Source organism: Citrus sinensis, chromosome 8, assembly GCF_022201045.2.
Source record: "Citrus sinensis cultivar Valencia sweet orange chromosome 8, DVS_A1.0, whole genome shotgun sequence".
NCBI classification, from domain to species: domain Eukaryota; kingdom Viridiplantae; phylum Streptophyta; class Magnoliopsida; order Sapindales; family Rutaceae; genus Citrus; species Citrus sinensis.
In genome coordinates, this window is record NC_068563.1 from 1952846 (window position 1) to 1965898 (window position 13053).

A 13053-nucleotide genomic window follows, 5' to 3' on the forward strand; every position below is an offset into this window, starting at 1 on the left:
TTTCTTTTAAGAATTTCCATCATAATATTATAAAAAATTCTTGCAATATTATCAAAATGGCGTCCTGACCCGAGGCTCTTCTTGCAAAAATCTAAATAGTAAAACCAAATTAACCTTCATTTGCATCAAAACCAACATCACTTGCTCCCGCCAATGCAAAGACCTTTTTGGTTTAGATGTTCCCGTACAAGCTCCTAGGTGATGTGACCTGAGAAGTAGCCATTGACCCTACGATTAAACCACCCCTTGCCTTAGTGCACTGAACTGTCTCTTTACACGTGGACGACCCTGATTCGTTTCGCCCTTCTGTCTCCCACACGACCCCCGCTTTGATCCCTTCCCTCCAGGATGAGATTTTCTCTTCGTTTTTTTTCTTTTTGCCTTTTTAATCTCTCTTTATTAAATGAAAGATTAAAATTTTTTATTTTTAATTTTAATATTAATTATTAAATTAATTATTTTTACTTTATCTATTTATGATTGGGTTATTTTTTAATAAAATTTGACGAATAGTAAGAGATTAAAAGAAGAAAGAGAAAATTCTGATCCTTCCTATAAATACGTCCCCTTTACGTGGCAACTACCCGTCATCCTTACGTCATCATATTCCACCATTCGTAAAATTCCTTCTAGATCCCTCCCGACTAGCCATTTACAGATCTAATTTTAGTCGCAAACAAGGTCAATTTGGGAATACAAATTAGTTCGTTAATTTTGTCCAATCTACGGAGCCAGATACACGTACGATTACCCACTAAACCGTAATTTTTGTCGGAAACGTGGCGGAACGACAGTGGCCCATTATGGCCCAACTCATTTATTAATATCCAAAAGAATTACTTCGCTTTTGAAAGAAAATCTCTAAAATACCGTCGTGGACCGTCGTGGACCCTAGCAGATTAGTGCATTAAATTATAAGGGCAATTTGGTCGACAAAAAAGATAATCTTTGCCCAGCTTTGTGAAAATAATAACTCTGTATGACCATTTGGATATACACTCATGCATGATTTTTAACTTTTTAAGTTTAGTTTGGGAATTATTGAGACATCATGAATCAGAGCTTTAGCAATTTGACCAAAAGCCCCTAAAAAATGGAAATTATAACTGAACCTCAGCTTAGCTATTGGATTTATCGACATAAAAAAAACTCTCCCTCTTCCACATACGCTATCCAATCCCAACCGTTCATTTTACAATCGACGATAAATAAATGACGTCTAAAAAAAATTATTAAGGCCCGGTTGTTTCTCTCTAGCACAAGACACAAAAAGCTAGTTGAGAAATAATAATAGGGGAGGGTGATGGGGGGCGGTCTTATCTACGGTTGCTGTACATCCGGGGCAGAGGATCGTAACCGCTTAGCACACAGCTCGGCTTCGACTTGGTTACTGGAGCCGGGATTGTCCGAGCGCGTGTCGCAACTTCCACAAGCAGCCGCGTCCAGCACACCAACTGGGCTTGGAGGCGCGACTTGCGGCTCCTCGCTCTGGTCCTTAACCTGAGCTGATGGACAGGTGTCGATCAGATACTCCTCCATGAGTTGGTGACAGCTTCTCACCATTTCCTATCGAAAATGCACCAAATAGTGAGAGATATTTTACACGACTTTCCATGCAATACTTCTCCTCTAGAAATTCTCAAAAAAAAAAACTCTATATTTCCACAACAATCCCTCAGAAATATAAATTTTCACTGAGGCCATGGAAACATACTTCGTTCAGTCTCTGATGACAAATAGCCGGTGAGTCTAAGCTTTCACCGGCGGCACATAAAACCGCCGCCGCTGCTATTGTAGAAGGTGCAAAACCCAAGAAATTAACAACTACAAAATTTTTTAAAAAATAATAATTAATTCCCCAAAAAAGCACAAAGAAGCTGTAAAAATGGTCGGATTCCGGTCAATGAATGTACCACGGGTGGTTCTGATAATGAGATCCGACGAGGACCATAAAAATCGGGTAAACGACCCGGGTTCGGAGCTGGAAGCGGGTAGTTTTGAGATGAAGTAATGAAGATAATCAAACGGGGTGATGGAATTGAGTCTCCAATTGAGAACGGACATCACTCGGAGCTCCATTCTTTGAACGGTTTTGGGTTCAAATACGAATCTCGGGTCAAATATTTGAAGATCCAATAACAGGGGCACTTGGGTTTCTTCCATTTTCGCCGCTAAAGACAAGCACGCAACTGACAGTAGCTGAAGCGGCCACCCATTTCCTAGCTACAAACCACCAACAAAAAAAAAAAAAAATTCAAAACTTTATTAAAGTTCATACGTTCACGTTTTTCTTTTCCCGGATAACATGGCATTTTCTCGGGAAAGTGAAGGAAAAGCAAAATGAGGATTTACCGGGAGAAAATGGGAGGAAAGGAAACGGTCAAAGTAGTTGACTGACAGTAACGCTGTCACTGGCCTGAACTTATAGTAAGCATGCACCTACATTACCGAAAAATAATACAATAATATCAAATATCAAGAAACTCAATAACAACATAAATTAAAAAGAGGGGAAAAAAAAGGTTTTTTTATTTTATATACGTTGAGGATCCAGTTGATGGAATCTTGACGGGCGGTGACGAAAACGGAACAGTCACGGAAACGGTGGAGATAATCGGGGTGAAGCATGTGGTGGGTCTCACTCTCACGGTCAATGAGCCTTGAGACAACATCATCAGCATCAGCATCATCAACGACATCGAACGCCGGAGATTGATTGTGGAAGATCCACGTGTCAGTGGTATCACAAGAGACCATGTCACTACCACCATCAGCGGCGGCGGCGGCGGCATCTTCTTCACCGCAGTAGAGCGAGCTGCTGTGAGAATTATCAAGCGACTCAGCAGACATAGCTAATGGCTTATTTTTAACGGCGAGTTGACGGCATTAGTTACGGCGCAAGCGGTGGTGGTAGTGGTGGTGACAGGGGTGGATGCTCTACGCATTCATTCGGCGATGGTGTTGTGTTTTGGGGTTTTAAGGAGAGCTAATGGTTTGGACATAAATAATAACTTGTTTTAGTTTCAACTGTTTGTGTTTTTTTTTTCCTTCTTATAATTTTCTTTTTTCTTTACTGTAATTGAGTGTATGGAAACGAAGAGACGATAAAGTGCAACATACATTAAGAGAGAGGCCGTAGCCTTGTGCCCTTGTAGTTATATTAATTATAGGTATGAGGTATCGTATTATTAAAAGTGCTTTTGTAAAAAGCACTTTTAATAATGTATTTACCATGTGCTTTTTATTAAAAGAATGTATGGGACCGTATTTTCCTCTATAATGCTTCTGATATAGTCAAAGAATCCTTGAGGGCTTCTTAAATACTTTTTATATCCATATATGTATTTTTTTTTGCTATTATTCAAAAAAAATTTGAGGATTTTTTTTCCTATTTTGAAACACTTTCAAAGCGAACTTTGGTGAATTAAAGGTGCATAAATTACTAAATAATATTTCCGTCCCTTTTAACATTATTATTTTTAATTTGTTTAGGGTTTTTATAATTTTTAACGTTTTCATTTCGTCCATTAAAATGTTGCCAACACACGTACACTCACATTGTTAAGTTAGAATGTGAATTTAAAAATACAAATATATATGTTCGTAGGATGACAGTTTCCATCTCCTTAATTTATTTAAAATAATTTTTTTTATAAAAAAAATCAAGTAGATGAATGATAAAGATTCGCCATCATTATGGGGCCGAAATATTAGAGATTTGAAGTTGAAATAAATAATATGTCCACGTGTTCTACCATGTACTTAAGTTGAATTTTTTTTTTCCAATTTAATGAATTAAAAGTTGTCTAATTTATATGATTGCTCAGTTAATATTCCACAAGTCAAATAGCATTTTCGGTCCACCAGTAAATCATAATTAGTAGCATGACCTATAAATGACAATTTAGAGATATGTTCCTTTTATAAAACTAAACAAAATAGAACTTTTGATTTTGTTTATTTAGCCATGAGATGTTGTGATTTCTAGGTACATACAGCTATGATGTAGAAATCCTGTTGTCATTCTAGAAATTCTTTACTCATTTACTCAAAATAATAACATGATTATATTTTTCATTATAAATTAATTTGTAGGTTTTTATCATTAAAATTTAAATTTAGACATGATTCTCTTTTTTTTTTTTTTTTTAGGATAAGCATATACATATTGTTTCATTTATTAAATTTAAAACTTCAATATAAATGTGTAAAATATTGGTAGACATATGAATAAAATAATGTGTAAATATTTGATATAACTCATTTACTCAAATAATAACATGATTATATTTTCCATTATAAATTAATTCATGTCAGTTAAGGTTAAGATTCTTTACTCATTTACTCAAATAACAACATGATTATATTTTCCATTATAAATTAATTTGTAGGTTTTTGTCATTAAAATTCAAATTTGGACATGATTATCTTCTTTTTGTTTTTTAAGAATAAGTAGATACATAATGTTTCATTTATCAAATTTATATAAATTTAGAACTTCAATAGCATAAATGTGTAAAATATTGGTAGACATATGTATAAAATAATGTGTAAATATTTTATATAAATTTGGTTAAATTTGTAGATAGTAATCAAGTTATTGGATATCCCGTTTATTTTATGTGATGGATTAGAGTCTCAATGTTTTGAAACAATCGTTAGATAGGTCATGTTTGAGTCGATTTAAATTTGACACGATACAAAGCTGACACAATACGAACACGATCATATGACCCATTTTACCAACTATGTAAGAAAGCATTAACTTCATTGCTAAATTCAAGTTTGTTTCTTTTTTTCCGTAATTTATAACTTATTAATTACCTGAAATTAATAACATAAATTTGTTGTCGTGCAATAATGGCACAAGCTGCCTTATCACCCGGGACAATCAATTTGTCTATTCTAATGCTTTAACAACCGTAGTACCATAATTTCACATTATCAACTTAAATTCCACAGATACGTGTGTCGATTCCAGACTTGGAAATTTTGGTGGGTGCACAATCCATCAAATTAATGATGGACTTTGATGCCTGAGGTTGAGGAGAAAATTAAATCTAATTAATTTGAAATGTTTGTTGCACAATAATAATAACTCGTTTGGCGCTGCAGGGCTTAAAAAGGGTGAGCAAAAATTTTAATCCAAAGTAAATTATTTTCTGGTTCAGTTCAAATCTTCAAAAGATGAAAAAATATATATATATATATCGGTTCATTGTAGTTGTTTGGGCCGAGGTTGTTTTAGAAAATTCTCAATCCAACATTTTCACTCGTAAACAAAATATGGTTAAATAATAATATAAAAAAAATGATCTGCAAAAGATAGGATAGGCCCACCTAAGTCTGAACTCCAATGCAATTCCAAACGAGGGCTATAATAACAATCAGAGCAGATTGCTCCAAGATTTTCAGGCCCAATTGGACTCCAATCTGGAAGCAGGTTTGGCAATTATAAGGGGGGGTTCATTCTTCATGCACAATAATTTAGTTGCATGAAATAAATTTTCTTTGAACGAAATCATCAGATTCGGCTGTGCATATTGATTGGGGCCAAAGATATTGTTCATGAAAAATTGCCGAATATTGGATTAGAATCTTCTCCTGATCTGATCTTATTCTGAGCAAATTTTATTAATATGATTGGTGGTTAGTAAATTAAAAAGAAAAAACAATTAAATCACAATCATACATTAAAACTAAAACACAGATGATATAAGATCTGTAAAAGATCAAGAGTGCTCAGAACAGGAGAGGATCGTAATCCCCGAATACTACCCTATCAATTTGTTTTCTTCAGCTAGAATGCTTAAAGAGAAATGATATATTTATGAAATTGGGACATAAAATTTGTAATTCAAATGATACAACATTAATGACCGAATGACAACATTCATGCGTATAAATTTTATATTCAAATTTTCTACTCAATTCAGAATATCAATATCACAACAATATCATAGAAAAGAACAGTGGCATTATTAATTAAGTGTAAGTAACAGTAGGTCGAATTGATTAAACTGCCAGTCCTGGCGACCCTGACATTTAATTTCTTGATTGATTTATCTTGTTAATTTTGACGAAGAAATTTTTTTGTAGCTGAAATAAGATAAAGAACAATTATTGATAAGGAACCTCATATATATGTAAGTTGAAAAGTAGAGCCTGTAGCGTTAAACATCAAATTTATTAAACAACAAACACAAATGAATCCAATGAAGGTTCCTTGGGCATGCAATGACATAATGCTACAAGTTTTGCATAAATCAGATCACTTTGGCCTCAGAGTAACATAAAATAAGTCAAAAATTTCACTCTCATTAATTTATAATTCATATAAGAAAATTTAATGACATACAAGGAAATAATCAAACATTCTAATAGAGGGATTCATCAACGAAATTTGCATAGACATAACGGTCTTCATTCTCGTCATATGTGTTTGTCGTAACGGTTTTCATTCTTGTTATAATTAATGAATAATGATTTTGATTCTTATCATTTGTGTATATCATTTTGGTCATGATCATTGACTTATGTGTAAAAGTGTAACTTATGATATAAACAGTCAAATATTATTAGTCTTTTTAATATTAAACTAGAGAGTAATATACAAGGTAAAATCAACGCACTATGTACTATGTAGGGATGGCATAAATCTCCTTGGGAACGGGGTCTTTGGGGATTTTTCCCATTTGGGGAGGGTACGGAAACGATTTTATACCCAATTTCTTATTCGGGGAATGGACGGAGATGATTTTTTACCTAATCACTTATTTGAGGAAGGGACGAGGATGAATCCTCATCCCCTCCCCATTTTCCCATTTCCCTATTTTTATTTTTATTTTTCTAGAATTATTAGTCAACAAATAATAAATTTTAAATTATAAAATATTAAATATTGGTGAAAATAAAAAATATCAAAATAATTATACAAATAATATAAAATGTTTAATATAATTTAGGTTTAACTTTAACCAAAAGCACAAAATCCTATAAGCTCATAACTTACAAATCAAATTTTAAATCACTTTCTCACAGTCTTGCTCATCCTTTCCAAATCATTCATGCAGTAGTAAGCACCCAACTCGTCTTCATCTCATCATAACCTAGTAGCACGTTGCATTGTCAATGGTTGAGTAGCCTAACTCATCGCAACGTCAACTAGCAACCACACATGGGGGTTTGTTGCGCCATAGTCGGTGATCAGCAGGTATCATTACTCATGGACAATAATCACGTTAATATTGTATAAAAATCATATTATTTGAATTTTTTTAAAATCATTATTTGAATATTATATATACCAAAAGTTTAAAGGAGTAGAATGAAATATAAGACCCATTCATGATCATTTTCATTTTATTTTATATATTTTTAGGTTAATATGATTAAATTAAGTTTGCAAACTATGAAATAAATAAGTTATTCGAGGATCGGAGACCTTCGATAATCTCCTGTTATTATTCCGGGAGGGGACGGGGATCCCCTCAAGCAATTCTGACGGGGACAGGAAGGGGATGGGGATATATGCAGAACATCGGGGATAGGTACGAGGATGTTAGTCCCCTCCCCTCCCCATTGCCATTCCTAACTCTATGCGACGAGACTTGTCTTGATATATCAAAGTTGAGTTTAGTGAAAGAATTTAAAATAAAAATAAAAATAAATAAATTTCCATAGCTATATAGGGGTGGTTTCAGATATAGGCAAACAAGGCAGATGCTTAAGGAATTTATTTTAAAAACTTTAATTATTTAACGTTAAAATCTCTGACTATAGTTTTTCTATTAATTTCTATTATAAACCTTACAATCTAAAAAATCAGTGGATGAATAACTTTTTTTTCTCTCTTCTCAATAAAGAAAATTATTGTATTCATTGGTTCATTAAAAAAAAAAAATAGTTTCTTAAAATGTAAAGTCCATATTTATTATCTAATCATCAATTCATCATCTTAACTTTCTATATTCCGTCATTCTACATATTTTATTTAAAAATAACATTGTTCTTATTTATTTATTTGTCTCTTTTGTAATGGTTTTAATGCAAGTAAAAAAACATATCTTCTCGACTAATTTTTCAAGTTTTTTTTAATTTCTAGGTCTTTTTTATTATTATCAAAAATTTTGAATTTTAAGCTTTTTTATAATTTTTTTAGTATTGAAATTACAAAATAAAAAGAAGGTTTAAAAAAATTTTTACCTAAGACCCCAAGCAACTCTAAAGCCGGACCTATAACTACAAGAATGTTGATTAAAAAAAAATAGTGTTTTGATATCACTAATTAAGGACAGTGTTTTTTTTTAATTTTTTTTAATTACAATTAATTTGCATTACATTACTAGTATGGCCATTCAAGATTTTGTTCTCCACCTTATCCCAAAATGGGCTTAGATTGGAAATAGGACCGTGGGCTTATCCATATATGTCACACACCACCACAATGGGTTCAATCCAATCTTGCTTTCATAAAAATTCATAGAATTTTTGTATCAAGTGGAGCTTTTAACATCCGGAAATTTACACAAATAACCTAAAAAAATTTGTTATTTTTACAACTAACTCCTCAACTTTTTTCCTATCAACATTAGCCAATAATCATCCCTGGTGCCGAAAATGCCCCTCTCATAACACTACCTCTCCTTCCTCTCCTTCCTCTCTCTCTCTCTCTCTCACCGCCAAATTCACTGCAAGATCTACTTGATGCGCTATCAAGATCATCATCTGTATATGCATCTGACTCTGGCGTTGCACCATCCTAATCATCGTCTTCATAGGACTCATCATCATCAGTAGCCTCTTCAGTTCCACTTCCACTTAGTTTTGATTATAAGTACAATTCTCAAATTATTAGTCATTTTCTTATTTATTAGTGTTATACATTAGATACTCATAAATCAAATTTTGATATTATTAGCCATTACCTTATATGTTTGATATTGCTTGATGAATATTTTTTTTTATTGGAGAACTATCATCTCTTGTGGAATGAGAATGGATATGTATGGGATTGTTGTGGATGATTAAATTTACAGTGTTGAGCTGACCTGAGATTAATTCCTTGCGCATAATTCTTTGCTTATCTTTGTATATAAAAGTTGTTCACCAGTTTGTGCTGAGAGCTGATTGGATTCTTTTTTCTTGTTTACTGAATTTACTGGGTGTTTCCACTTGATGTTGAAACTTAAAGCTTATTTACGCTTGCATGGTTTGGTTTATGAATAACAACAAATTAAGAAATTTGGCAAAAACATACTGCAATTGTCGTGCTCCAAGAGATTCCTTTTATGGTGATCCCCAACGTTAGGAAGAAGCATTTTCGGATACAACAGGGATTGAAAGTAACATAATGTGCCGAAAAGTTATTAAGAGCTTTGATTTCTCATGATAGTTTTCTTCATGGATTAGGTTTCTTTGCTGCTAGATATGATAATGATTGAGTCAGAAAGAAACATGTGCGAGGTCTGAGGTGACTTTGGCTTTTAGGTAGTGTTTTATTTTAGATTTTTTACCAAATAATTGTAGAGTGATTTGAGCATGATTTGCTGACAATGGCTTGAGCATGATTTGTTGCAGCTGCTGCTTGCAGAAGCTGAGCAAAATTGTCACCACCCACATTGAAATCAGTTTCAATCTCACATTCACCAGCTAGAAGGGGACGAAGAAGTAGAGGTGCCATGCAAGGCGCCATTGCTAAACTGCTCATTCGATTTTGATTTTTGGAAGAAGCAACAGTTTGTATCATCATAAGTAGGTGCGACAAGCTGCCTGTCGCACGAAATCTTGGTGCGACAGGCAGCTTGTCCCACCAAATTCGTGCGACAGGTGCCTGTCGCACATGTCTGCAATCGCACTGAATCAAGTTCGTAAGTTGAGAAAATATCTTTTACTGCTCAGTGATATGGATTAGTGTTGGATCCGAATGGATTATGCTGTATTTGATCGGAGTTCACTTTTACCGTTCGCCGTTGCCATTGCCGTTTGTCGTCGCCGATGATGATTCAAGAGTACAAGATTGTGTTTTGTTTGATCAAGGGGGAGAAGAAAAATTGCTTTTAGTTTGTAACCAAGGGTAATTTTGGGAGAAAACTTTGTGTTTGGCTAATGTTGATAGAAAAAAATTTGAAGGGCTAATTGTAAAAAGGGTAGGGCTATTTAAACCCACTAATTTACTCAATAAACCCACTTTTAAAATAATTTTTTATTATTAAAATACCCCTAAATTAAATTACAATTATGGACACTAGAATATAATTAAAAAAAAAAACAGAATTTTTACTCTTTAAACCCATCTTTATATTCAACATAGTTTTATAGAACCCTAATCAAAATTTCATTAAACCCTAATCAATCAAGATGTGAGATTCTTCTCTCAAGCTATATATATTGTTAAATAGGCACATGTGAGTTGATTCAGAGTAACAAAATTAATTGTTATTGATTTGATGGATATTGATTTTATGGAGTATTAATTGTTTAATTGTTATGATTCGTTTGGGAATGACCCCTCACGCAAAATTGTTTAATTAATATTGATGATTAAATTTTCAATTAATAATCAATTATTGTTTTTTCCCAAATTCAGAAAAAAAATATTTTTTCTTAAATTCGTCATATTAGATTTTCATACCATCATACAAGATTTTTCTCACCACTATAATATAACTCAAAAAAATAATTTCATGATGACAACTATTTTCTCCATTTAGAATGTTTTGATTCATTTGTCCTTGAATGAGGGTCATTCACTAAAAATTGATTATTAAATTTCCAATTAATAATCAATTTCCAATCTAATGGGTTTATAAATGAATATTATGGGTTTAATGAGTAAAATCACTATTATTATAAAAACTGGGTTTAGAAAGGGTATATTAGGTGTTTTAGTGAGTTTACTGAGTAAAATTTAAAATTTTAAAATTTAAAGATGGGTTTATTTAGTAAATAGGTTTATTGAGTAAATTGGTGGGTTCAAATAGCCCCACCCTTGTAAAAATTACAAAATTTTTTAGGTTATTTTTATAAATTTCCCTTTAACACCCCTTTAACACTTTATAACATCTATCTCTTTTGAGTGTTATTTTCTAAAATGCTCTTATTTTAATTTAGAAGATATAAATACTTATATTAGCATTAGCCATCTTTTCACAAAAACATATATTTTAAAACTTTTTATAAATTAAATAAAAATCTTAATTTTTTTAAAATTTTATTATATAATTTTTATTTTCATAATTTTAAAATTCTTATATTTTTCTCAAACTATAAAAATAAACTGGGGTAAAATTTTTGTTAAAAGAATAATTTATTTAAATGCGTTTCAAAAAAATATTTAATTAAATTTTCATTAAAAAAATTATTTGTATTTAGTTATTTAAATAATCTCAAATAAATAAATAAATAAATAGAACCACACCAAATCTTTTGTTTATTCAACCAGAATTCTGATCTTTTGAACTTCGAAGGTTCAAAAGTTACATTGAACACACTTAATTCTTCATTGGTGGTTTCCTTGTGATGATGATAATTTTGTCACCGGAATTCCCCCTATCCTGACCGGAATTCCTTCTCACGACCAAAACCTTCTTCGTCTTATGAAGGAAACTCGATGGCGACGGCGACGACGCCGACGACGCAGCAGGGCTCGATGCGTTTCCCCTGAACCTTTCCACCAATGAAGGCTTAGGCTTAGGCTTATCATCATTATTATCTTCGGGATCTTGATTCTCCAATTTGACAACGTTCATTTCAGGATCTTGATTCTCGGCCTGAATCTGAACAGTTTTATCAAAACACATCAACAAATCATAAGCCTCCCTTCTTTTCGGATCCGACAACACTTCCCACGCTTCGTTAATTAACTTATTGGCGGTATCCGCCCCGACGGACGAACACCGATCCGGCTTAAACAACTGCACCAGAGCCTCGTAACGTTTCTTGATGACGTCGACTCCGGCGCGGTGGTCTCTGATCCCGAGCACCGCGTACCAACTCTTCTTCTCCGCCGCCAGCTTGTGCACCACGTAACACGCGAAGTGGCTGTTCAGCCCCTGATGGTTTGGGTTTTTCATCCGTGCTCTGTCCACGACGCAGAGGGCGGAATCGATTTTTTCTTCTTTGAATAATTCTTCTGCCATGTGTTTGCTGGCTTCCGCTTCCTTGTCTGCCAACTTGGAAAACAGAGCCTCTCTGGCTTCTGGATTGTTAAATGGGGAAGAAGATAAAGACGAAGAAGACGAAGAAGACGACGACGACGACGACGACGACATCGTTTTAATAGATATATATGGAAGAGGATTAGTGTCAGTTGGGTTACTGAATGGAATTTGTGTTTAAAATTTACGCGTGATTCGCTTTTATAGCGGTTTTTGAAAACCGGCACCGTTCGGTTACTTGGGAATGATGGTTTTCCTTTCCCCAGTAGGAAATGAAATGGGTGACACCGTTTTTTGACCGTTGGATTTGGGAATCCGTAGTTGACAAGGATAAGCATTTTTTTTTCGATTAATTAAATGAAAGAGTTTTTATTATGGAAGTCCTTATTGTCGGTTGAAAAGTAACTAGAAACCAATTTATTTAGGGAAACCATCATTTAAGTCCTTTCTATTTTAAGATGTTATCATTCAGGTCCTTCGACTGTATTCCCCCTAGGTGGGCTTGGCCCGTGCCAGTGCTGTGCTCGGGTCACAAAATCCCTTTTCTTTATATACCCACGTTTATATTTTAGAATCACCCTGCTCGCATCAACATTGACGTTTGGGGTGAGCTTTTGTCACTCTTTTCATCTAGCATTTCCCTTTTGCCAAGTGTTGCTATCTTGCCGGCGTGGATCCGGAACTCTCAACGGCATCTGTAACAGCCTCCATCGGACGCGTGGTAGATTTATTTGAAGGCTAGAAAAAGATGGGAGATTTTTTTTTTTTCTTTTTAATAGCAATCTCGTGTTTATTATTATTATTTTCTTAATTAATTGCAATCAAGAATAAAAATGAAGTTAATTTGATGCTTATAAAGAAAAGAAAATGGGGAGGGGGAGCTGGAACGCAAATA

At 33.6% G+C, this 13053-nt stretch overlaps 2 protein-coding genes across 2 annotated transcripts; both read right to left on the minus strand.

Annotated features, from left to right (window-relative positions):
• Window positions 1-1100: 1100 nt before the first annotated feature.
• LOC102627980 (cyclin-D4-1-like) lies at window positions 1101-3116 on the minus strand. The gene is made up of 5 exons (XM_006486841.4): window positions 2542-3116; window positions 2353-2439; window positions 1914-2223; window positions 1715-1824; window positions 1101-1566 (listed from the first exon to the last, which is right to left on the minus strand). The coding sequence occupies exons 1-5, from the start codon at window positions 2848-2850 to the stop codon at window positions 1321-1323; spliced, it is 1062 nt and encodes a 353-aa protein (XP_006486904.2). The 5' UTR covers window positions 2851-3116; the 3' UTR covers window positions 1101-1320.
• An 8376-nt stretch (window positions 3117-11492) lies between these two features.
• On the minus strand, window positions 11493-12272 carry LOC127899108 (uncharacterized). The gene has a single exon (XM_052432073.1). It carries the CDS (start codon window positions 12270-12272, stop codon window positions 11493-11495), a length of 780 nt encoding a protein of 259 aa, XP_052288033.1.
• Between the last annotated feature and the right edge of the window lie 781 nt (window positions 12273-13053).

Excerpts from the sequence above, each read along its gene's own strand:
- LOC102627980 (XM_006486841.4), bottom strand. The coding sequence starts at position 2,850 with ATGTCTGCTGAGTCGCTTGATAATTCTCACAGCAGCTCGCTCTACTGC. Across the intron at positions 2,440-2,541 it reads CCATCAACTGGATCCTCAAC|GTGCATGCTTACTATAAGTT; the intron begins GTATATAAAATA and ends TCGGTAATGTAG. Across the intron at positions 1,825-1,913 it reads CATTATCAGAACCACCCGTG|TTGTTAATTTCTTGGGTTTT; the intron begins GTACATTCATTG and ends AAAATTTTGTAG.
- LOC127899108 (XM_052432073.1), bottom strand. The coding sequence starts at position 12,272 with ATGTCGTCGTCGTCGTCGTCGTCGTCTTCTTCGTCTTCTTCGTCTTTA.